Below are 27314 nucleotides of genomic sequence, written 5' to 3' on the forward strand. Positions count from 1 at the left end.
GATCAGCTCCCAATTGAAGCATTTTCTCAGAAAACCCTTCATGAAATAATACCTCTTTTTTTACTTATATGTCCTATCTGTGAATGATAATGTTAAAATGTTTATTAAAAATGGACACTTAAAGAATAAAAATAAACAAAAACAGTGATGGCAACTTATGCTGGAGAGGATGTTTTATAAAGGGAACTCTCTCCTCCATTGCTGGTGGGATTGCAAAGTGGTACAGCCCCTTTGAATATCAGTAAGGAGATTTCTCAGAAAATTAGGAAACAATGTAACTCAAGATCTAGCAACACCATTTTTGGGTATATACCCAAAGGAAGGTCAATCATACCACAAGGACATGTACTCAACTATGTTCATAGCAGTATTATTTGTCATAATTAAAAGCTGTAAACAACCTAAATGCCCCTTGACCAAAGAATGGATAAGGAAAATGTCGTACATTTACACAATGGAAAAAATAATGACATCTTGAAATTTGCATGCAAATGGATGGATCTAGAAAATATCATATTGAGTGAGGTAACTAAGACTCAGATAGCAAATATCATATGTACTCACTCATAAGTGGCTTTTAGACATAAAGCAAAGAAAAACCAGCCTATAATTAACAATTCCAGAGAACCTAGACAACAATGAAAACCCTAAGAGAAACATACATGGATCTAAACTACATGGAAAGTAGAAAAAGACTAGATCTCCTGAGTAAATTGGTGTCAGGGGTCAGCCTCGACAAAAATACCTTTCTCCAGAGTGGAGACATGGAAATTTAGAAATATAGTAAAGAATACAAAGATAAGAATGAAAGTAATAAAATGCAGAAACATATAGGATAGTATTGGGAGGAAATTTTTCAGTAAGTACTGAAAAACTCCCCTTGTTTAATTTCCAACTGGTTAATATATCCCTGATCCCAAAAAAGTAGGAGTAAGACAAAAGACTGCATTAACCAACTGAAAGTCACCGGCTATATTTATCACACTCACACCCTAGAGCAAACACTCTGTAGGTAAACCACTCCCTGGGTAGAATCCAAAGTTATTTCCATAAAGGGAACTGGAACTTCGTTGTTTTAGGTAGGAACCAACTACTTCCCTACTTCAGAAGCATGAGGTTTAGCAACTAGCCACAGCTGTTGACAATCCCTTTGGGAGAGCAGAACTCTGATGTACAACTAAGTGGGACCTTTGTTAGAAGCACAATAACCTTGAATGAACTAAAAACAAGTCCCAAACTCTCTGGCCTTTGGCCTTTTTGTCCCTCCACAAATTGGGAGCATGGGGATCATGGGAGAGTGTAGAAAGGGAGGGGTGAGCAAGGGATGGGAGCTGAGAAAAATATAAATAGTTCAATAAAAACAATTTTAAAAATTAAAATAAAGAACTCCAAAAGAATTTATCAAATCTTCTGATTCATAACACACACCACAGTTACACCAACATGAATTAATTCAAGAGATTTAGAAGCAGTAGTAAAAATGAAACAGCAATAAATGCATCCTGATTATAAAGAAAAGCCTAGAAGCAGATTGATTCATTACAGAATTATGTCAGAATTTCAGAGAAGTTATTTAAACCATTCCTTGATGTAAAGTGAAAGCAAGGCTTCAGATTCTTTATGATGTTTATAGTACCTGATATCAAACCAGATAAAGTGGAAAAATGAAAAAAAATAACTTTTATTATTATCCTTTTCCCATTTCACATGATACATCTTGCTTAGGGCTCACTCTGATCCCTTACTCCCTACAATCCTGGTCCATACACATCCTTCTCTTATCTTCCTCCTTCTCTCTCCCCATCACTTTTTCCCACATTCCCTAACTCTCTTTCATGTTTATTTCTGTTCATTTTGTATTTTAATCCACCAAGATTAGCCATGACCTCTTGTGAGACTGTAGGTTTGTAGCCTAGTGGGCTCAGCAGAAGAGACACAACTAAAGACAGTGATTCCCCTTCCCCTAAAATCTATCCATAGCCACAGTTGAGAGATAAAGGACAGGGCTCTGTGAGCCTCTCTGCTTCCTAGACTAATTGTAACTAGGGCTGATCTTGAGTGAGCCCAGTGAAGGTGAATACAGTTGCTCTGGGCTACTGATTACCACAGCTGTATGGAGTCTAGAGAATAACATGTCATGGCCATGTACCTGTCTTTCTTTTCTTATCTCCTTCTGATCTTCCTCAGTATTCGCAGAGCCATAGATGGCATGGTGTAACTGACTTGTTCAGGGCTGTGTCCATATATATTGCTTATTTTCTTCATTTTGGTTAGCCACAAGTTTCTACATCCACCACTGAGTTCTCAAATTGAATTTTCTGTGTTTTTCATAAAAGCACTCACAGAATGCTTCCCATAAAACAATCTTGTTTCTCTGAGTTAGCGCAACCACCGCATCATCATCTCCCAGCACAGGATGACTTCAGTACTGAACTGTGATTAATGGCCTGACTGACCATCGACTCCCAGAGACACCTATTTCCTTTATAAACCCAAGTTCCTGAAATGTCATCACCCAGGTCAATGCTGATAATAGTTAGTGGTGGATATTTGACAGGTAAGAGTGGGGGTCTGAGAGGAAAGGATAATGATAGACTTTTAGTGTCACTTCATTTGCATAGTGCTGATAATGATAATGCAGCTTCCAGTAAAGCTCTCCAGAGTTACTGTCTCAAACATTAAAAATATTGCAAATATGTTATAACATGCATACGTAACTTCACTTTTACCGTTAACTAGTCCTACTTGCATGGAACATTTTATTTTCATTATTTTTTTTTGAGTGAGTCATGCATCTCCTCTACCTTATCTTCAAGCTTGATATTCTGTCGACTAACAGATTGATCACTTTGGATTATTATTAGCCTTATTACATTTTTTATTTCTTGTTTTATTTCAATTTGGGTTTCGTGTGTGTGTTTCTAACTGCTTATTGAACTCAGTTTTCATATCGTACACTGTCCTCATTTTCTTCCATTGTTTGCTAATATGTTCTTGTCCATGAATCATTTCGTTCCTATCCTATTTGAATTGCTTCACACACACTTTTCATTTTTGATCACCTTGAACATAACACTGTATTTTTGAGTACTGTATATTTTATATCATTTAACTTGCTCTACTTAGGGGCTATAGACATGGTTTGTGATTTGAGCCAAATGCTTTTTTTAATTTATTGTGTATACAATATTCTGTCTGTATATATGCCTGCAAGCCAGAAGAGGACACCCGACCTCATTACAAATGGTTGTGAGCCACCATGTGGTTGCTGGGAATTGAACTCAGGACCTTTGGAATAGCAGACAATTCTCTTAATCTCTCCAGCCCGCCAAATGCTTTTTAATCTTAATTTTAATTTGTTTTGCGAATAGGACAGAATTTAGGGTATTTGTTGCGTTTTGCTGTGTGTGTGTGTGTGTGTGTGTTTTAACCCGGGAGGCTAGTATTCCAAGACGAGAGGTTAGGCAGGATGTGAGAAGCACAGTAAACAAATGTGTTTTAGACTTATAAAAATATTTATTAAGAATCCCCACTACATCCAAGGCTGCACCTGAAACCACAACTTAAGGACATCACTCACTCAGACACAGTCCTAAACTCTCTGACTCCCACTGGACAGTATTTAAACAGAGACGAAGAACAATCTTCTGCTCTGCACATCTGGACAGTCCATTTTTATATGCCCAGCGTCAAAAAAGTTTCCCTAAGATGTGAACCATCGCTTTAGAGACTGGGCCTGACCTTCAGATAAGATACACCACACAGGTGAGCAGCCTTGCGTGTGGACCTTGTGTGAAGACCCTCAGCATAATAAAATCTAACTTTAGTATACTATGTGCATCTATGTGCATATACTATGTGCATTCTTCCTCGCAATACAGGATAACTTGAATCACAAGGCTTCAGAATCCAGATTGGAGGTCAGATACCAGGGTGCAGCGTCCTCCTGGATCCAGTTCTGCTCTAGGCTGGAAGCAAGAATGTGGGGAGGCTGTGCAGAGCGGGTCCAGGGCGGCCTGATGGCCTGAGCTATTTGGAAGGAAGCCGCAGATGAAGTGGGAGGGACGGGCCCCGAATGGGGCGGGGACACCTGTCAATCAGGGCAGTTTAAGGGGCTAGAAGCAGTTCTTGTACTTCAGAAACTAAAGAAAAACAGCGCGCCTTAGACGGGTTTAGAGGAAGCACGTCACCGGAAGCGCCTTGTGCGGGGCGGAGGGGGTGGGCAGCAGGAGCCGCACCAAGGAACCAGGGCTGAAGAACAGGAAATTCCACCATTCCGTGTTGGACTCGGGATCACGGTTGTCTGGAACTGGGTAGGGAAGACACTACCGGGAGTTCAGGGACCAAAAACTCCCCGGAGTCGCGGTCGCCGCGAGGCTGCCTGGGAAAGTCAGCAGTCAGCAGCACCGTGACGGGAACCGCAGCCCTGCGGCCCTGGAACCTCGCAGGTCAGAGGAGCTGCGGGGCTGGGACCCAGGAGGGAAGGGCCCAGGGTGTGCACGCTGAGGCTGTTCAGAAGGACACAGCTTTCAAAATTCTGTTGTGGATATCGTTTCATTGTCTGTACGTTTGAGAGCCTATGGACTGGTGTTTTGTCATGATTTTTCTCACCTTTACTGTTCCCAGAGTCTTGTTCTAAAATAATTCATACCGTAATCTGGTAGAGTGTTATATTGTCTGCTGTTTGCAAACAGGGTTCCCCTTGCTATTGCGACAATTCCAAAGCTCCTGTAATTTAAATTCATCCTTGCATTCTAACTCCCGTTTTACCATTTGCCTATTCAGGAGAGTAGACTTCCGCACTGAGGAGTTGGCATTCCCACCGAGCTTTGTCGGTGTTGATCACATGAGGAACCAGTGCAGATTTGATTGTATCAAAAATACACTTTATCGAGGGCTCCAGCAAATGAAAACATTAACATTTGCTGAGTAAAGTTTTTACTGCCCATCTTTTTTTCGAGATATATGCCGTCTAGATGTAAATACTGCATTCAGATGTGTCATATGTTGTGTTCTCATGCTACATCCTAGGTCCAGGCAAGTGCATGGTCCAGGCAGTATGCATGCTGTCAGAGTTTATCAGGCTACAGTATTTTATAATTAGCATACTTATGAAACAAATTTTTAGAAAGCATCTTTCGAATAATTATTATCACTCACCTGTATCAGAAAAAAAAAATGTAACCTTGGTTGAAGAAAAGCATTCTGCCCATGCACACGTGACCAAACTATTGTATTTTATTTCGGGGTTTCTTGACATTCAGTACTGTGACTGTGGGCTTTCTGCAGAAATGGGAATGCCTAAACCCTGTTCACAGGGCTTTTAGCTGAGATCTCCTGTTGTAGAATTGCAGCAGTGTCGATTCTGAGGGTGAGAATAGTTTTCTTGCAGTCTCCCTTGCTGAGCAAACTACCGTGTGTGTGTGTGTGTGTGTGTGTGTGTGTGTGTGTGTGTGTGTGTGTGTGAGAAAGAGAGAGAGAGAGAGAGAGAGAGAGAGCGCTGTGTGTGAATGAGTCTCACACCTCGCAGAGTAAAGTGAAATGCTCTTTACTAGAGAGACGTGTATGTGTGTGTGTGCGCGTGCGAGTGAATGTGTGTGCGTGTGAGAGAGACAATTTCTCTTCCTTTGGCATGTGTTACACATCAATTATTTTTTTATTGATATTTATTGAGCTCTACATTTTTCTCTGCTCCCCTCCCTGTCTCTCCCCTCCCCACTTCAATCTTCCCCCAAGGTTCCCATGCTCCCAACTTAATCAGGAGATCTTGTCTTTTTCTACTTCCCATGTAGATTAGCTCTTTGTAAGTCTCTCTTAGTGGCCTCATTGTTGTCTATGTTCTCTGGGATTGTGGTTTGTGGGATGGCTTTCTTTGCTTTATGTTTAAAAACCACCTGTGAGTGAGTACATGTGATAATTGTCTTTCTGTGTCTGGGTTACTTCACTCAAAAATGATGTTGTCTAGCTCCATCTATTTTCCTGCAAAATTCAAGCTGTTATTTTTTTCTGCTGCGTAGTACTCCATTGTGTAACTGTACCACATTTTCCTTATCCATTCTTTGGTCGAGGAGCATTTAGGTTGTGTCCAGGTTCCGACTATGACAAACAAAGCTGCTATGTACATAGTTGATCACATGTCCTTGTGGCACGAATGAGCATCCTTTGGATATATACCCAAAAGTGGTATTACTGAGTCTTGAGGAACGTTGTTTCCTAATTTTCTGAGAAATCACCACACTGACATCCAAAGGGGTTGGACCAGCTTGCATTCCCACCAGCAATGCAGAAGTGTTCCCTTTTCCCCACAACCTCTCCAGCATAAGTTGTCATCAGTGTTTTTGATCTTGACCATTCTTACAGTGTAAGATGGAATGTCAGAGTTGTTTTGATTTGCATTTCTCTGATGACTAAGGATGTTGAACATTTCCTTATGTGTCTCTCAGCCATTTTAGATTCCTCTGTTGAGAGTTTTCTGTTTAGGTCTGTACTCTATTTTTTTTTATTGGATTATGTGTTCTTTTGGTGTCCAATTTCTTGAGTTCTTTGTGTATTTTGGAGATCAGACCTCTGTCTGATGTGGGGTTAGTGAAGATCTTTTCTCATTCTGTAGGCTATCATTTTGTCTTGTTGACCGTGTTCTTTGCTTTACAGAAGCTTTTCGGTTTCAGGAGGTCCCATTTATTAATTGTTTCTCCGTGTCTGTGCTGCTGGGGTTCTATTTAGGAAGTGGTTCCCTGTGCCAATGCGTTTAAGTGTACTTCCCACTTCTCTTCTATAAGGTTATGTGTTCAGTTCATTTTCTTATTATTGATTACAATATTATTTATTTGCTTTGTGATTTTTTCCCCTTTTTTAATGTCTAATAAATTTCGAACATTTTTGTTTCATACTATGAAAACTATGCTAAGAAATATATACATACTGTAGATGTATATGAAGAAGATATTTATTTCTTCATAATAATTACCAATTGTGTGCAAGTTTTTAATTGCATGCAGTCTTGTTTGTCAGTTCTTGCTCTTGTGTTCTGATAATTTGTTATCTCATTTAGATCACTATGTCTATATATTAATGCATATCCCACTGTGTGAATCTCCAGATTTCACAATTCATTGAATTGGTCACAGTTTCATTCTTTTATATGTGGATGTTTACTTTTCCTGATACCATTATTTGATGAGGCTGCCTATTCTGTAACATACCTTTTAGGTGTTTTGGTGAAACTCAGATGGTCACAGCTCCTTGGGCTTGTTCTTCATCTGCTGCTCTTATAGCATTGGGTGTCTTCTCTTTCGCCACAGCCATGGTGCCGTTGTTTGTGTGGCTTTTCACTGTCATCAGAAATCATGAGGGAGTTCGCACGAATCAAGCTCAAGCTCTGCTCTATGTTCCTGGGCTTGCCCTACACTCACCCGGTCATAGTGCCTCCATGTAAACTTGTAGGATTCTCTTTAATGTATCTTTGAAGTTTATTGTGAGGAGATTGATTGTTAATGGATTTTGAGTTAGCCATATGAATCACTTAACACTGTAATTTTCATAATAATGTGCATGCAAGGTTTTCACTTTCTAGTGTCCTCGTTTCAGTGAACAATTCCATTTCAGAGATCTCTGTTCTCCTTGATTAATTTTTTCCTTTTTAAAAAAATTTGCTATTTTTTGTTGAGTTTTAATTAAATTAATTAAATTTAATTAATTAAATAAAGAGAAGCAATAGCAGTTCATATGAAGCCTTTCTAACTGCTTGGTTATATAGATGATAAAAAAAGTTTTGCTTCCAACTAGGCATTGATAGCGCCCCTTGAGTTCTATTTGTATAAGTTTTTTCATAATCAATGAATATTAATATCTGATAATTGTATCAGTTTTTTCACTCACCGTTACACCCTTATCACCCTGTGTCCTGTCCTTGGTTGGCCACCTTTTTTTCCCATTCTTCCCCCTCATATTTCATGTATGATTTTGGACAAGTTTGGGCTAGATATCTTAGCCGTTGTGTTCTTAAATCCAACTGCCATGTCATATGGCAAGATTTTTCCATGAGTTACCTCCCCATCCTCCAACTCTTACCAACTTTTGCTTCCTCTTCTGTAATATTCCCTCTATTTCTTTTATCTGGATTAAAACTGTATTAGAAACAGCTGAGGAGAATGTGAACTGGTGTCTGGTTACCATGTCAGGAGCAATACTGTACATTATTTCTTGCTGGGTCATAAACCTAAATTGACTCATATACTCTCTGTTGTGCTCAGATGTTTTTTATTTATTTTGGCTTCTAATAGGGATGTTTTTTCATGAAGTCATGATGAAGATTGGTGGAGTAAATTCTGTTCATACTAAGATTTTATGCCTTTGGGGTGTTTTTGTTTGTTTGTTTTTTGGGTTTGTCCAGATGGGGATTCTCTGTGCAACCTTGGCTGTCCTGGCATTCACTCTGTAGACTAGACTGATCCTCAAACTCACAGATATCTGCCTGTCTCTGCCTCCCAAGTGCTGGGATTAAAGGAGTGTACTACCATCCCCCAGCTGTCTTTGGTTTATAAGGATTTATGGTTGTATTGTTCTCCAATTACTCTATAAGTGCTTTCCCGTGTTGTACATGGTAGATTTCTTTCTAGTCCTCTTCTCCTTTATTCCTCACATGAATTTTATTTTTTCCTGTGTCCCCTTGGATAGTTCATGTCTGATTCTTTTGTACATAATTTTCCTAGTGTCATCTAATGCATGAGGTTATTGATTGAAAGCTCTGTGTTAGTGTTTCTACTTTCAAATGTATTTTCCATCAATTATAACGTTCATTTTTTTTTTTCTGAGTGTAACACTATGGTTGACAGTTTTCTTCCATGGTTCCTAATATATCTATCATTCTATAATCTCCTGACTTCAGAATATGGCTAAATATGCATAAAATTGCATTGTTCAAGCCTGTGATTTTATTAAAGTGTACGGGAAGATAATTAAAAAGTAGATGTCCATTGTCACAGTTTTTAGATTTGAGAATAGCAGGATGGATATGGGAGATGAGGCAGCTTTTAAGGGACTGTCCTTAAAAGGGAATATTAGTCTAGACTACTGTGCTCTTCTTTTTCTTTTTAAAATAAATTTATTTATTTATTTGTTTGTTTGTTTGTTTATTTTGTATGTAGTGCTCCTCCTGTGTGTATGTCTGCAGGCCAGAAGAGGGCACCAGATCTCATTACAGATGGTTGTGAGCCACCATGTGGGTGCTGGGAATCGAACTCAGCACCTCTGCAAGAGCAGCCAGTGCTCTTAACCTCTGAGCCATCTCTCTGGCCCCTACTGTGCTCTTCTTTCTACTTTCTGAACACCAGACATAGCCAGCTTGAGATTTGTGTCTTGTACACAGTTCATGCTCAAACAAGTGCTAGTGACCTAGAGGTGTCCAAGGTCTCTGATATTCTTGCCCATCCCATTTATTGCTTGGGTCACATGCTCAGCACCCTTTGAATAGAAGTCACTAAAGTGCAAAAATTTATCTGTTCAGAGGCATGTCTGTGTTTGAGGAAATAGCAGTTCACAGGTTTTTAAGTTGAAGCCCTGAACAGGGAACTTCATGTTGGAAGCATGTAAAAATCATTTGTTATTTATCATACCCCACTATGGCTTCTTGTCTATGCTCCATGAAGTAGAAAAATGTACTTTTAAAGTTGAAGTCATGGACAGAATTAAATCATGGGACATATTCTCCTTCCATATTAAACATTGGTGAATTTGAAGCACAGCATCTGTGACTTGAGCAGGAATTTTTTATTTTCTTTCCGAGAGAGGTGACAGTAGTACTCAAGCTGAATGTCACAGGCAAAGGTCACTAAGTGAAGCACCAAGTGAAAATGTCCTGATTTTTATCTTCAAAATTCATGCATTGCCATGCCCACATTTCCTTACCATCCTGATGCTGACAATGAAGCCCCAATGCATGGAATGTTAAATATTGTAAATTCACAACAACATCCTAATCATTCCTGGCTCTCAGAATTCTGTTGTATTTATCTTACTGTTGTTAGTAAATTTTTGATGATATCAATTGGTGCTTTTCTTGATTTTTCATTGATATTATGGTTGTTAGACTAATACAGAAAAATATCCTGGTAGAGGGTTTGCAGTATCTTTTTTTGTTGTTGTTTGTTTGCTTGCTTGTTTTTGTGATTGTTATAGTGATAGTTCATTTGTGTTTAAATAAATAAGCTTGCCTGAAGATCAGAGGGTAAAACTAATCCTCTAGAGACCAGGCAGTAATAGCTCACATCTTTAATCCCAGTACTAGGGAGTCACACACCTTTAATCCCAGCACTAGGGAGGTGGCGACAAGAGTGACAAGAGTGGGTGGAGAGAGGAATATAAAGGGGAAGAGAGAGGAAGTCACTGGAGTATGTGGCGTCTGAGGTTGGTGGGGAGCATTGCAGGATCACCCCTCTTTTGTCTGAGCCTTGGTAGAGATAAGAACTCTCTAGTGACTTGGCTGCTTTGTTTTTCTGATCTTCATCTTGAACCCCAATATCTGTCTCTGGCTTTTTATTAATTGTGCTACAGATTGTGGCTATTACAATGATCCTGAAATTTAGAATCATCAATTCTTTCTAACTCCATGTTTTCTCACTTGAATTTTAAACAGAATGGCTTTTGTACCTGGCTCTCCCCTTCTTCTCCCAATTCCCACCCCAAGAGCTTGCACCATTACCCTCTTATTATTCTTTATCCTATCCATGGTTATCCACATTTCCTTCACATTCTTCCTACTCTTATTTCATGTATGTTTTGGGTGAGGTTTTACACAGGTAGCCTGGCTCTCCATGTGTTCATAATTCCAACTGCCATGTGATATGACAGTACCAGTTCGCACCCTATCCTCCAGACTTTTTGGGGGGGTCATTCGAGACAGGGTTTCTCCATGTAACAACCCTGACTGTTCTGGGTTGCACTCACATTGTAGACCAGGTTGGCCTCAAACTCAGTGAGATCCACTTGCCTCTGCCTCCCAAGTGCTGGGATTACAGGTGTGCACTACCACCCATCCTCCAGATTTAATAGTCTCCACACCACCTGTAATGGTTCCTGAGATTTGGATGTGGTAATATGAGTTTTTCCATCTCTGGATATGCATTCATGAGTATCTGAATAAATGTTTTCTGTTGTAAATGACATTCCTTGGCTGAGTCTGAAAGCAGCACCAGGCTGCAGTGTGAGCAGATGTAGTAAAAGGAGCAGCGGGCCACTTTCCTGCCGCCTGGCTCCCGACTGGCTAGTTTACACCCAAAATAACAACACACAAATTGTATTCATTTAAACACTGCCTGGCCCATTAGTTCTAGCCTCTTATTGGCTAACTCTCACATCTTGATTAACCCATTTTTTTAATAATCTGTTTAGCATCACGAGACTGTGACTTACTGGCAAGATTCTAACCTACATCAATCTCGGGCCGGAGAATCATGGCGTCTGCCTGACTCTGCTTTCTCCCAGCCTTCTGTTCAGTCTACTCTGCCTATCTAAGTTGCTGTCCTATCAAAAAGCCAAGGCAGTTTCTTTATTTGACCAATGAAAGTAACACATAGACAGAAGGCCCTCCTACTCCAAGCAGAACCATTTAAAGTTGCAAAATGTCAGGCGCAGATTCTCTCCTAGGGCCTGTAACCTTTCCATTCCTTGTCTTTTGGCCAGTTTTCATAACAATCTGTATATTTCCATTGTAAAACTGACCTTAGATCACAGCAGAAAACTTTCTGTTACCTACAAATAGTCTTGGCTGTATTATACTAATGGCATAATATGCCTGGCAAGTTGACATTGCAGTACACAGTATCCTTGTCTGTGGGATCTGATCATCTCTCCCAGCAATCTGCAGAGTGCATTTAGTGGTTTGAATGCTACATCGGGATTTCAAGACTTCTTTAGATACTATAAGTGGAGTAGGATGGGTTTAGGTTTTTTCTTTTGTATTCATTATGCTGAGCTGTTACTTTTCTCCTCATATTCTTTAGTTTTATATTGAACAAAAGTCACATTTTCCCACAGATCTTTTATTGATCTATTGACATGATCATGTATCTTCTCTCACTGAATCTATGTATTTTATTCCTTGAATGAATTGGCTTGTGGCTGTTGAAACAGTCCTGTATTTCTTGCTTGAAATCCTTGCATTCCATTTCCACATTTATCAGAGACAATGTACTGGAAAGTGGTCTGAGGTTTTTTTTTTCCTATGCTCATATTTTTTGTTGTCACCTGCTTGCTTTGTATATCAAAATAAAGCAACTTTGTGTGATGACTTTCTTGCATTCCTTTTCTTTATGTTTCTTGCAGTATTCTCTGTGGAGGATTAGTAGAGTTTTTTCTGTAGGAATTAGAAGATTCTATGCTAAATCTGTTCAGTCCACAGACACTGTTAGAGGAAACACTGAGTGCATCAAGTCCAACATTTGCTTAATACCTGTTCTTATTTCATGATACAGAAGGCTGATTTCTTTCCTTATTTCTAAAAAAGAACCCATCCTTTTCTTTTTCTATTCTGATTTATTTGCATATGACTCTCCACGACACTCCATAAGGTATTACTGGCATCATTAACATACATTGCATTGTCTCCTTTTCAATTCTGTTATATGGAGATTCATTTTCCTATTCAGAAAATGTTTTGTATATGTGGTTTTTTGCTTTTATTTTTTAACTGCAGTAAGTCTACATTGACTCCTTGTATTCTTTTTTGAGTCTGTATCATTAATTTCTACTATGGGATTTCAGTGCTCTAAAATTTGCACCTCTATCAGTAAGATGTGCTGTAGAAAGAGGACACGTTTCTTCTCTAAATGGTTCATGATAGCCCAACAGGAGTCAGCATCTGCATCAGGAAACTTGGATTAATGCCTGAGTGTTAATTGTGGTGTAAGCCACAGCCTACAGTCTCTTTCGTGTGGTTAGTCTGTGAATGCATTGAGAAATAAATCACAAGGTTTGCAGTTGAGCCTAAGGTCCCTAAAGCTCGTGTATATTCTTCTCTGTAGAGAGTTGGCCATATGTGGTGCTATTTACTGGAAGTTCTTTTTCTTGTTGCATTTCATCATCATCGCTATATTGCTGTCCAATTTCATGTTGCTAGTGTGAATTCCACTTATGTTCTCATGGAACCACCTATAGGGAGGACACATTCTGTTTTTATTATTGCTCTGAAGTTCTTTTTTGTTATTTTAAAAATATGTATCCTCCATTCATGTGTCCTCTGGTTTCTTCTGGGTAAGATTAGTAAAACTGTTGAAATATTTTTATTTCCTTTGTCAAAACTGACAATTTCTCACCTATTCTGTCATACTATTGTAGTGGCATTTCAATTGTATTTTAATAAATAAAGCTTGCTTGAGGATTGTAACATGAGGAGTGGCTTGTTGGGGTTTCTGTCCTGCCCAGTTCCCACAGCCAGTAAGCCCCCAAAGAAAATCACACAGAGAGTCTGCATTAATTATAAACTGATTGGCCCATTAGCTCAGGCTTCTTATTAGCTCTTGTAGCTTATATTAACCCATTGTTCTTATCTATGTTAGCCACATGGCTCAGTACCTTTCTCAGTGGGGAAGGTCACATATTGCTTCTTTGGTCGTCTGGGCAGAACTGTGGAGAGAGAGCTTCTTCTTCCCAGAATACTGTTCTTCTTGCCCTGCCTCTGCTTCCTGTCTGGTTGACCCGCCTATACTTCCTGCCTGGCCAATCAGCGTTTATTTAAAACATGATTGACAGAATACAGACAATTCTCCCGCACCACTTCCCCCTCTTTTTTTTTTTTAAAAAAAAAAGCAAAGGAAAATATCCATAGTCCATTTTTGGGAATGTGGGCATAGTATTCCAGGCTATTTCTGGCTGGTTGGGGGCACTGATAATCTTCTGGGGACCTAAAGAAAATTTAGAATTATTATCAAGTCCTGACTGGAGTATCTCGTGAGTCTTGATCATCTCAGGCAGCATCTTGAATCTGTTCTGGATGTAGAACTCAGACATCTGGGCCATCTGTTCCTACCGGAGAATTCTCAGGTGATCTTTCTTGATCAAACTGGATTTTTCTTAACTCAGAATGAATCTACAGTCTCTCATTTCCTATGGAAACAAAAGCAAAATCTCTTCTCCAAAGTAACAAACCTTTTGGCCTCAATTTTGAAGTCAAGGTATTTTCAAAATACCTATCTTGGATTAATTCAACAGCATTTATAAGCAAATATCTTTTAGCAGCTGTTGCTCCTTCCTCGGCATTTAAACAATTCAAAAAGAGCATAATAACATACAGTATCAAGATTCTCTGTGTATTTTTCATCTTTACGTGGCTTGATTTTAACTTCTATCTCTTTTTTTACTTTTTGGATTTTTGAGTCGGGTTCTCTGTGTATATTTGTCCTAGAACTCCCCCTGTAGACCAGGCTGTCCTTGAACTCACAGGTTCTCCTGTCTCTGCCTCCCCAGTGCTGGAATTAAAGGTGTGTGCTGCCACACCTTGAAGTCACAGAGGTCAATCTTCCTCTGCCTCCCAAGTTTTGGAATTAAAGGTATGTACCACCACACTCAACTACTCTCTTTCTTTCTTTTTTCTTTAAGAACTTTAACCTTTAGCCTGCATATATTTTTAACACACTGTTAGCCATTTACAGGTTTTCTTTGTCTTTGAATCTCTCTTTACTGTATATCTCTCTTTTTCAGACTATATGAGTCTTTAATTTGCTAAGCAGTATGGAGAGGATTAAAGCTATGGCATTGATGGCTAGATCCAGCCTATTTCTTAGCTTTCTGAGATTTCAGCCTCATGGCTGAGGCACCAGCTGTAGCCACAATTATTGCCACAATTCTACAGGGTTTCAAGGTCCTTGCCAGCAAGCAAGCTTCAACAGTGTGTCCACAAACAACACTCAAATGCTCCATAGTTGGGCCACCTGCCTGAAAGAGTCACTGAGATTGCCCTGGCAGGACAGCCCAGAAAGCTGGCATTTTAAAACAGCGCAGCTTTTTTCCTGCTACAGCTGGAAACCAAAAAGCATGCATTCAGCTTTTCATCAACACTGTTTAAGTGTTTTGTGGCAGGACCTTTTAAAGGAGCTGTAAGGTTTTACTCCTAAAACTGAGTCAGGAAGCCTCTCTTAAATGAAAGTGCTTGCTTGCCTCTAGCAAGCAGAGCAGCCCCGTGAAATTGCTGGTACCAAGAAGCCATGCTTTATTTTTTCCCAAGGTTTCTCAGGCTTTCTGTGGATGCAGTTATCCATGAGGGCACCATTCTGTAACATGAGGGCCGGCTTGTTGGGATTTCTGTCCTGCCCAATACCCCACAGCTGGCAAGCCCCAAAGAAAATCATACAGAAGTCTCCATAAGATTATAAACTGATTGGCCATTAGCTTAGGCTACTTATTAGTTCTTATAGCTTATATTAACCCATTGTTATTTATGTTAGCCACATGACGCGGTACCTTTCTCAGCAGGCAGGTCACATCTTGCTTCTTTGGTGGTCTTGGCAGGAGTCGGAGGAATGGGCTTCCTCCTTCCCAGAATACTCCTGTTCTTCTCGCCCCACCTATACTTCCTGTCTGACCAATCAGTGTTTATTTAAAACATGATCGACAGACAATTCTCCTATACCAGAGGATCAGGGAAGTAAGATAGCCACACTGGTCAGCCTTCCAGTCAGACAGTGGTAATGTACCATTAATCCCAGTATCCACACTAGTTGCCATAGAAACTGGGCAATGCATGCCTTTAATCCCAGTGGTGAATGCCTTTAGTCCCAGAACTAGAGAGCATTATAAAATGTGAAGAAGCAGCTCTCAGACACAGTCTCATTCTGATGTTCCTAGAGGCAGGAGTGCTGTTTTGGACTGAGGTCGAGGTAAGAGCCAGGGCTGGCTGTTTTGCTTTTCGGATCTTCAGGTTGAATCCCAATCTCTCTCTCTCTCTCCCTTGAATTTTTATTAATAGTATAGATTTTAGAGTTGCAAGCTGATTTTCATTTTATTGTCGTATTTTTGTTGATGAAAGCATGAATATTCTAGATTCATTTAGTGGTCATTCTTTCAGCTTACCTCATTGAATACGTTTTGAATTTTTAGTGTAATTGATAAATATCTGTGGTTGGTTCTGAGAGTTTGGTTGTTCATTTACATGGATTTGTTTTCAACTATTGTTTAAATTTGGTCATAAGAATTTTGCAGCTGCCTGCTATTTCAATGTGAGGGAAACAAATAGAGCAGTTCCTGCAAATCATGAGGGATCAGCATAGGATTGGTCCATTTCATTACCAGGTATCATCAGTATTTTTCCTCCAGATTGAAATCGTGATTTACTGTGTTTTGGACATGGTAGTTACTCCTTAGCTATTCTCTATGTTAAATGTCTTATTTCCTGTGTTGTCCTTGATAGTTTCTCTCTTAGTTTTTTATATATATTTTGTCTCTAATTATCAACTACAGTGCTTCTTGAGTGCATAATCTGTGTTATTTCAGACTTTCTTCAAGTGAACTTCCCTCCGTGAATTTTAAGAGCCTATGTTTCTGGGTGCAATGATAATATTGACAGTTATTCTCTTTCACCACTCAAAGTATATCCTCCCATGTTCCCCTCTCTGTAGGGATGTTGTGAAGTCCTTTAGTATCTTTTGGGTGTTTGGTAGTCTTACCTGTTTTGGCATCATCTGTAACATTGTGTTAATTTTAGCTTTGTATTTTGGATATGTTGATGTGAAATGTCAAGAAAAGTTCTGGTGTTTGCTCCAGAGACAGAAACTGAGAGAAGACCAACAGGAAGAATGGATGATTGTCCTACAAATGTACCCCAGGTCAGTGTTATATCTGCATTTCTTTGAAAATTGTTTTTATTATTGAAATTGTGTGAGCCTTTATTTCTTTTCTTATTATATTGTCATCTGTGTTAGGGTTTCTCTTACTGTGAGGAGACACCATGACCACAACATCTCTTATAAAGGAAAACATTTAATTTAGGGCTGGTTTAAAGGTTCAGAGGTTTAGACCTTTATTGTCATGGCAGAAAGGATGGTATTATGCAGTCTGACATGGTGCTGGAGAAGAAGCCAAGAATTCTACATTTGATCAGCAGGTAGAAGGAAGGGACACAGGACCAGACTTGAGCTTCTGAAAATCTCATAGCATACCCCCAGTGACACACATCCTCTAACAAGGCCACACCTACTCCAACAAAGCCACATCTCCTAATAGTTCCACTCCCTGGTGACAAAGCATTCCAATCTATGCGCCTATGGGGCCATTCCTATTCAAGTCACTAAATTATCTAAAATGTTTATTTTCTAGTGTTCTTTTTTTCATTTTCTTTTCTGATTGTCAAGATTAAGTCCTTAAATCTTTCAACTCTGTATCACATTTTTATCCCATTGTAGCCTCCCTTGGTTATTTCAATGAGGACATTTTTTAAGGGTTAAGACCTATAATACTGAAAGAGATTCTATTGTAATTGATGATCAAAAAACTATATTGAGGACCATTTCCTATACACAATGAACTTGTGTCCTTATATATTAGTGAGGAAGGAAGGTTTCGTGTTCAGCATAGATTTCCTGTCAGGTTTGATCAGTTTTCCAAAGTCAGGTTTGTGAAAATAGCCATGCAAGTACAAGAAACTTTGACTGACTTCACTGAGCAATTTGTGGCAATGTAAAATTAAAAGAAACACTCTGTCATGAATCCTAGTACTAAATATTTCAGCACCTCATAAAGCACAGATAGTGGAAGGAATGTGTGTCTTATTCTTGCCATAAAAACTTATGTTTTATGAGGAAATGCAAATTTCAATACACTAGATTTTCTTTTACGTTTGATGTCACACAATGATGATGGGTGTTGACACCTGATCTTTCCATTTCAAGAGAGATCCTGTTTATACCATTCTCTTGATAAAAAATGTGCAGTACAAAGTTCTCAGTACACAAAATAGTATTTTCTCTTTGACTTCTATTTTATTTTTCAGACAGGGTATAAATACTACTGTCTCTATCTCTATATTGCATCATGTTCAATATATCAGTAAGAATTTTCTAAAGAACATTCACTTGGTGCTGTATATATGCCACCAATTTTTATATGTTAATGAATGTCCCTTGTACAGATTTCACTCTCTTCTTTTGGAGGAAGAAGGTTTGTTCCCCCAACCCTAAGTTTTTTCTTTCCCTGGAGCCTTAGTATAAGTATATTAAAGATGTAGAGACTTTGAAGAATTGTTGCAATGGACAGGTTTTCTTCTCATTCTTTAAAAATATTTTAATTTAAGTACGTGAGTATTTATCTGCATTGTGTTTTCCTACACGATGCCTGTGGACCCCTAACACTTGGTACTAGAGTTAGGTACTGTACTGAGATGCCCTGTGTGTAGAGAGAATGAAGTACAATTTCCTGCAGGAACAGCAAAAGTTCTTTATTTCTGAGTTGTCTTTCCAGCCCCCCAGATTTACATTTGTGGTACACACTCAATGTAGAGCCAGTTTATATCACTGTGTCTTCTATTTTTGGAAAAATGAAGGAGAAATCATAACTGATTCTTATCTATGCAACCCAGAATTCTGTTAGACAGTTCAGCTCAAATGCTGAATAAAAGAGTAGAGTTGAAATTTGAAGATTGAAATTGTCAAGTGTGCCAATCTCATGAGCAATAATATAGTCAAAACTAATAGATAATTAGAATAGTTCCCACACACTTAATACCTTCATTTCAAACACAGAAAACCTTTTACTTCATCTGAATGTATTGTCACATACAATGTTTATTTGTAAATATTTTTCTCATCCTGTAGTAAAACATCATTGAATTTCTGAAATTGTTATTATCTGTATTGGGTGTGTCTGCTTTTAGAAATATCTGGATAATATTAACATTGTCTATGGCAGATTTTTCTATTTCATGACTGCAAATATTTTCACAAAAAACTTCAGGATAGTTGATTCTATGAGTTGTTTGGAATGTTAAATGTATATACTGATATTATACTCTTTACTATTTAAAGAAAAATCTCTAACTTAATTCATCCATGAATTTTACATTCTATAATTTACCTCTTTGTTCTAGAAAGCATGCAACTTTATAACTAGTGCTCAGGATCTGAACTGAGAATGTTAGAATAGAGTCATATGAGGCCTAACTGCAAAGAGACAGCATCCATATTTGAGCAAGATTGAGAGTTGTAGAATTTAGAAGCATTTTTGCTCATCCTAACTTTTCCTTGTGAGATATGACTGTGTGAACATCTTTGATTTCAAGGCAGCATTTGTAAAGGTACATTCTTGCATCTAGACCTTAAGTCTGTATCTTATATTACTTACAAATTTGCTGGTTGTGGTACTATTATGCTACCCTGTTTTCACAGAGATGAACTACAATCATCTACAATTTCTACAGTACTTTATCTGTACTGTAGAAAGTATCTTTTATTAAAATTAACTTTCAGTTTTATCTTATTCTGTTTGTATATTTGGCTGAATAAATGTGTGAATGCTGTCTGTGTCTCCTGCCTATATAATTTAGTAGAGAACATTGAGTAGTATGGAACTGGAAAGGTGCCATCTGGGTGCTGGGAGTCCAACTATGGTCATCTGGGAGAGCATCCGGTGCTCTTAACTTCTGAGTCATCTCTGTAGCACATTTAGAAAACTAGTGTTTGACTAATATTCATAACTCACCTGTATCACAAAATATCTCTAACTTTTTAGGTGTCTCTTACCTAAGAAAGTATTTTGTCCAGCAGTTCATGCTAAATGTTTAATTAATTATCCATTACAGGGTCTGTTGACATTTCAGGATGTGGCTGTGGACTTCTCCCATGAGGAGTGGGAATGCCTGGACTCTGCTCAGAGGGCTTTGTACGTGGATGTAATGTTGGAGAATTACAGCAATCTAGTCTTTATAGGTAAAAATACTCTTCTTGTAGAATTCCTGGTTTATCATTTGTATTTACCTACTTGTATGGATGTATGTAAACTCCCTGAACTGTCTAGAGACTCCCAGAAATAAGGAAAATACTGGTTATCAATATAATCCTTTTCATTTTCTATGTTCTCTGGAAGAGTAACGAATGCTAGATACTGCTGATTCTCTCCAGCCTTCTTTCTTGTTTTTAATGAAAACCTCAAAGTTCAAAGGCAATTGAATATTTAGGGCAAGGACAGATATTACAGTATACTGTGTAAAGTTTTTATTTACTATTGAATTAAACTATTCTCCTATTTCTGAGTTTTTAAAAAAGGAGAATTTTGTTTGTTCATTTGTTTCTTTTTAATACATCCCAGTCCCAGTTTCCCCTTCTTTCATTCCTCCCATCTCCCCCAATCTCTCTTCTCCCTCAGATCCAGTCATTTTTCATTTCTTTTCAGAAAGGAGCAAGTCTTCCAGAGATCTCAACACAGTATAACTAGATGCAAGAAGATTATACATAGCAGGGCATTAGTTCATACCCCTTTAATCCCAGCACTCAGAAGGCAGAGGCTGGCAGATTTCTGAGCTCAAGGCCAGCCTGGTCTACAGAATGAGTTCCAGGACAGCTAGTGAGTGCTACACAGAGAAACCCTGTCTTGAAAACAAAAACAAATAAACAAAGAAAGTAAGGCTAGACACAGTTCCTCATATTAAGGTTGGATGAGTCATCCAAGTAAGAGGAGAGAGTCTCTAAAAGGTCCAGTAGGAGGAAAGCAGTCAAAAGAGTCAGAGGTGCCCCCACTCACACTAGTAGGAGTCCCACAAAAACACCAAGCTAACAACTGTAACATATATGTAGAGGACCTAGAACAGACCCGTGCAGTCTCCATGATTGCCCTTTCAGTCTCTGTGAGCACCTATCAGCCCTACCTAGTTGATGTCTGTAGGCTGTGTTTTCCTGGTGTCCTCAACCTCTCTGATTCACCCACTTCTTGCTCTTATTCCTTGGAATTCGCTGAGCTCCAAAGGGACAGACCTAATGGAGATCTCCAATTTGAACTCTGTGTAATGTTTCGCTATGGGTTCTGCTGCTCCTGTCAGATGCTGCTGGTAGCCACGTTGATGACAATTGTACTAGGCGCTGATGTATGAGTGTATAAGAATATCATTAGAAATAATTATTTTGAATTTTTTCTATCTTGGGTCTTTTGACTGTCTAGCCTCAGGTTACTGATTATCCAGACAGTATTAGGCATGGGCTTCATTTCATGGTGAGGGCCTCAAATCTGATCAGTCGTCGGTTAGCCCCGCCCACAAATTCTACACCTCCTTTAACCCAGCACATCTTACAGGTGGGATAAATTGTAGGCGAAAGGTTTTGTGCCTGATCTGGTGTTCCAGTCCCATATGTTAAGCCTTACCTGGTTACAGAGGATGGCTAGTTCAAACTGTGAATCCTCTGTTTCTTGGAGTTCTCTTTGGGGTCATCCTCATACAATCCTGGGAGCTACTACTGTACTAGATTTACACATACACATCACACATGCCAGTGTCCTACAATTCCAATTATCTCGCCCCATATTCTCTTCCCTCCAAACTGATCTCTCCTGTTTTGCATTCCCACCCACCACCATTTCACTCTCCGTATCCATTCTATTTCCCCTTCCCAAGGAAATCCATGCATCCCACTTAGATCCCTTAAAAAGAGAGGTTTTAAATTAAAAAAAGATTTTTGGGGGTGAACTTGTTGTTTATTTATTTGTTGTTTGAGATGTGGTCTCTATATTTAGTCTTGACATGGTTTTAATCATAGCAGTAGGGAGGAAGAAACAAGAGGTGAGTTTCATTCTAGCCTGGGTTACAAAGTGAGTTCCTAACCAAAGAAGGCACATGATGTGACTATGTCTCAGAAACATACACAACAAGAATATAGGGAATCTTATGTGATCCTTCAGAGAACTCCTTTCTTAGAGTTCATTATTGCTCATTCTTTTCTACAAAGTTTAGAAGCCTTGTAGAAGTTTTAGAAAAGAGAGAAAAGGTTATTAGCCTTCCTTGCAGTTTGAGTAGAGGTTCTTCTGAACTTTCATATAATGATAGTTAAATGCAAAAGATTGAAACTCTATTTTTAAGAATTGTTAGTTTACCTTTCTTAGAGAATTTCAGTTATTGAATCTGTTATTCATGAATCAATTGCTATAATTCTTAATTATGTTAATTTTCCAGACAACCATCACAGGTGTGTTGAATATAAGGACCTTCACGTTTGCTCAAAGCATCATGTCCATAATCACGTGAATAGGCAAAGAAGTGAGAGCATAGAAGAAGAACCCTCCAACTGTGAGAACTGTGTAAGCTGTTTAAATTTCTGTTCCAACATCAGTCAAAATCAACAAATCTATGCTGGAAAGGAAGAACAAAAAAATACAGAGAATGATAACTCTTTTGACTCTAATCATAAATTCACACTGAAAGAAATCCACAGTGGAAAGGAACCACAGCAATGCCAGAAATGTGAAAAATGCTTCAAGACATGCTCAATTCTCAGTAGATATAAAGGTTCTCATACAGAGGAGAAACCTTATAAATGTACAGAATATAGCAATATCTTTCTGCATTTACCACAACTCAAAGTACATAACAATATCCATTATGGAGACAAACCCTACAATTGTATTGAAAATAGTAAGTGCTTTTATAATTCATCAGAGTTTAAAAGATGTTACAGAATCCACAATGGAGAGGAAACTTACAAATTTACTGATTATGATAATTGCTTCATTTGCTGCTCAGATCTTGAAAAACATCAGAAAATTCATAGAGGAGATAAGTCTCGTGAATGTAAGCAGTGTAGTAATTTTTACATATTGTCACACCTAGAATGCCATGATAGAAGCCATAGTGGAGAGAAACTTGACAGATTTAATGAATGTGACAAATCCCTTTCCACTGCCTCAGATGTTAAAACAAATCAGAGGATTCACACAAGAGAGAAACCTTACAAATGTACTGAGTGTGATAAAGCATTTATTCAGAAAGCTAAACTTAAAGCACATCAAAGAATTCATACAGGAGAGAAACCTTACAAATGTAAGGAATGTGGCAAATGCTTTACCCAGCAGACACATCTAAAAACCCATCAGAAACTTCATACAGGGGAGAAGAATTACACATGTAGTGAATGTGACAAATCCTTTTCCCAGAAAGACCATCTTAGGAGACATCTGACAATTCATACTGGCGAGAGGCCTTATAAATGCACTGAATGTGGGAAAGCTTTTGCCCGTACTTCATACCTTAGATTGCATCAGAACATTCATACAGGTGTGAAACCATACAAATGTGTTGAATGTGGCAAATGCTTTACTAGTAGTTCATCTCTTCGATTGCATCAGAACATCCATACAGGTGAGAAACCTTATAAATGTAGTGAATGTGACAAATTCTTTACCAGTAGTTCATATCTTAAATTGCATCAGAACATCCATAAAGGTGAGAGACCCTACAAATGTAGTGAATGTGGCAAAGGCTTTATCCAGAAACAACAGCTAAGAAGACACCTGACAATTCATACAGGAGAGAAGCCTTATAAATGTAATGGATGTGAGAAATCCTTTTCAGTTGCTTCAGATCTTAGAAACCATCAGAAAATTCATGCAGAAGAGAATCCTTACAAATGCAGTGAATGTAAGAAGTGCTTTAGTAGTAGTTCATCTCTTCGACAGCATCAGAAATTTCATACTGGTGAGAGACCTTACAAATGTAATGAATGTGGAAAAGGATTTATCCAGAAACAACAGCTAAGAAGACACCTGACAATTCATACAGGAGAGAAGCCTTATAAATGTAGTGAATGTGAGAAATCCTTTTCAGTTGCTTCAGATCTTAGAAGCCATCAGAAAATTCATGCAGAAGAGAATCCTTACGAATGCTGTGAATGTAAGAAATTCTTTAGCAGTAATTCATCTCTTCGACTGCATAAGAGAATCCATACAGGTGAGAAACCTTACAAATGCAGTGAATGTGACAAATCCTTTATTCAGAAGCATCAACTTAGGAGACATCAGACAAATCATACAGGAAATAGGCCTTATAAATGTAGTGAATGTGACAAATCCTTTAGCAGTAATTCATCTCTTCAGTTGCATCAGAACATTCATACAGGTGAGAGACCCTACAAATGTAGTGAATGTGGCAAAGGCTTTATCCAAAAACAACAGCTAAGAAGACACCTGACAGTTCATACAGGAGAGAAACCTTATAAATGTAGTGAATGTGACAAATGCTTTTCAGTTGATTCAGATCTTAAAAGTCATAAGAAAATTCATGCAGAAGAGAATCCTTACAAATGCAGTGAGTGTAAGAAGTCCTTTACCAGTTGTTCATCTCTTCAGTTGCACCAGAGAACTCATACAGGTGAGAAACCTTACAAATGCAGTGAATGTGAGAAGTCATTTGCCAGTGGGTCCTATCTGAGAATACATCGGAAATTTCATACAGGAGAAAAACCTTACAAATGTGGTGAATGTCAGAAATCCTTTACCACTGGCTCATATCTTAGATTGCATCAGAAAATTCATAGAGGTGAGAAACCTTACAAATGTAGTGAATGTGGCATATCCTTTGTAAAAAAACAACTTCTAAAGAAACATCAGAAAATTCATACTCGGGAGAAACCTTATGAATGCAATGAGTGTGGCAAATGCTTTAGCCTGAAATTCAAACTTAGAGAACACCAAAGAATTCATACAGGAGAGAAACCTACAATTGTAATGAATATGGCGAATGCTTTATATGGAAATGACGACTTCAAACCCATCAGTGAATTCATACAGGAGAGAAACCTTACAAATGCAATAAATGTGACAAATCTTTTACCAGTGGATCATATCTTAGAGTACATCAAATAGTTCATACAGAAGAGAAACCTTACAAATGTAGTGAATGTGAGAAATCCTTTACTGCTGACTCATATCTCAGAAAATTCATAGAGGTGAGAAACATTACAGATGTGTTGCATGTGGCAAAGACTTTATTTGACACTCACGTCTAATAAAACATCAAATACATACTGTTGAGAAAAGTTGCCAAAGTAAGTAATGTGGCATGGCTTTATCCAAGCTATATCGTTAGGGACTACTAGAGGGTCTTCACTAGAGAATCATTGTGAACACAAGAAACTTGTAAAAGCCTTTAAGCAATGTTCAACTCTTAGAAAATATCAAAAAGTTAATACTGAAGAAAAATTCTGAAAATGTGACAGTGTGGAAAAAATTCTAACATACTTTTTTAACATCAAATATTTCATAAATACAAAATGGAGAAACCTGAGTAATATGCGGTTATGTAGGTATTTCCTGTACAGTAAAGCATTCTTTCCTGAAAGGAAGCTGATTAAGATAGGAAATAAACCACTCAATAGCTTCAAGAAGTTTCTGAATATGACAGGGTTCACTGTGTTTTACTCCCAAAACACCAATCATGCTTCTTAGATAAGGCTTAAATGAGTTGAGCCAGGAAGATAGGGCACCCTTTAGCCTGTGGGTATGCCTGCAGATGGGCAGTGTGCTCTCGGTGTCTAGTGTTCATAATCTATGTTGAAGTTTCATGATGGTAATTACCTTTGAGTTCCTTTGTCCTTATAAATGGCTCCTCAGTAGCCATATTTTTCTTTGAGCCATAAGCTCACAAATAATGACACAGAGACTTACTACTTTTGGAACCTCAGCCTATATCTTAGGTTTTTTCCTAACAAGCTCTTCTATCTTAAATTATCCCATATTTTTAGTCTACATGCTATCATGTGGCTTTTTTTTTTAACCTTTCATTCTGTATCTCCAGGTTCTGAGTCTTGTTAGCATCTTCTCCATATGCCTAGATTTATCTCCAGTTCCTTTCTTTTCCCAGAAGTTTCACCTATTCTCCTTGCCTCACTATAGGCCATTTAACTTTTTATTTAACCAATTACAATGACACATCTTTGTACAGTGTATTCAGATACTTTGCAACACTCCTCCATATTCCTGTAATCAGTCCAATTAAACTCATTATTTTAACAACTTGAGTTTCAGTGGCATCCATATTTGTTTCTGTTAGTCCCCATTTGGGTGGTTAGTTGCATATGTATTTTACATTTACCCAGGAAACGACTCTTATGCAACATGTGTTGACCCTATTCTTCAAAATTTCATGTACACTAGAAAAATGGTAATAGAGGAAGTATTTGAGTCAACTATACTAGGGAAGATTGTTGGTGCTCACTGCTCCAGACTTAACTGCCATAGTAGTACCTGGTCTAGTTAATGGAGCTCAACACAGACAAAACATATAGGCTTATGGAGCCTCAGAGAGGAGGCTGCTTTCTTTGTTGCTTTCAGGGAAAAGAGAGAGCAGTCCGCAAAGGGCCAAATGAAACTATGTCTATAAAACTGTCAGAGACATATTACAAACCAGGCTGTGTCTATGTATGCCTCTAAATGCTTAGACCCTGTGATTCAGTTATGCTCCAATGAACCTCTGAATACTGCTGCCCATGAGCAAATATTGAGCATATTTATATCCTTGTTTCCTCTTTTATCTTAGAAATTCTAGTCTACAAGCCACCCCAAAATGATTGAATTTCAATTTTTTGTTAAGGTCTTTCAGTAACTGTAATATTGCAGACATACCATAAAATTCATCATGTGATTAATCTCAAGAAAACGGCTTTAATAAAGACTTACTTTCAATTTCATTTCATGTGTTAGTTGATCCATATAAATATGAGTAAATTATGAAACAGATGACCTATGAAAAAGACAATGTATACATGCTCATGTATGCCTTAGAAATCCTCAGAAATGTGCCTGAAGATCATTTTGAAGTACTAAGAAAAGATGGGGGAGTACATATTCCAACTCCGAAGCACTGTATTAGAATATTGATATTAAAAATAGTGAGATTCAGACATTTTAGACCTTTGCCAAGAAATGTGTTGCAGTGTATAACCATGCCATTATATAAATGGTTCAGGGATTTCAGTACAAGAAGGTAGCCAACTAATGAAAACATTGTTTATTAACATTAAGGTGTTCTCAGTATTGCTGTTTGTTGAAATGTGAACTGAAATAGAACAACTTGTAGTATGGATACTCACTAGGCAGAGAGTGAATCTTGGTGCACATGTGAGTGCTGAGAATTTAACCACCAAGACACACATCAAGGCTTGAAGACGGGAATTGGATCACTCAATCAAAGAAATGAAAACTCAAACTTGAGTTACTATTAGACTTACTGAGTGTTTCATTTCTCACTTCACATTGATGTTTCTATTGTATCCAGCTCTGATCTAAGCTCATAGCAAGCATGTATGGTGGTGGTGAAGAGCAGGCCCATGGCAGCCTGAGAGGGAGAGCTATGTTGA

General features: G+C 38.3%; 1 protein-coding gene across 9 annotated transcripts; it reads left to right on the top strand.

Annotated features, from left to right (window-relative positions):
- The first annotated feature begins 4208 nt into the window (after positions 1-4208).
- LOC125411814 (uncharacterized) lies at positions 4209-26645 on the top strand. Of its 9 annotated transcripts, none has more exons than XM_085691235.2 (5): positions 4209-4448; positions 14461-14543; positions 16694-16814; positions 19781-19907; positions 22139-26645. In XM_085691235.2, exons 3-5 carry the CDS (start codon positions 16722-16724, stop codon positions 24820-24822), a joined length of 2904 nt encoding a protein of 967 aa, XP_085547361.1. In that variant the 5' UTR covers positions 4209-4448; positions 14461-14543; positions 16694-16721; the 3' UTR covers positions 24823-26645. The 9 variants fall into 9 exon arrangements, with proteins under 9 accessions (XP_085547361.1, XP_085547381.1, XP_085547391.1 ...); XM_085691255.2 differs by having other exon boundaries at positions 16730-16814; XM_085691265.2 differs by having other exon boundaries at positions 16753-16814.
- Positions 26646-27314: the final 669 nt, after the last annotated feature.

The sequence above is a fragment of the Myodes glareolus genome, chromosome 1, assembly GCF_982192425.1.
Source record: "Myodes glareolus chromosome 1, mMyoGla1.1, whole genome shotgun sequence".
Classification (NCBI taxonomy): domain Eukaryota; kingdom Metazoa; phylum Chordata; class Mammalia; order Rodentia; family Cricetidae; genus Myodes; species Myodes glareolus.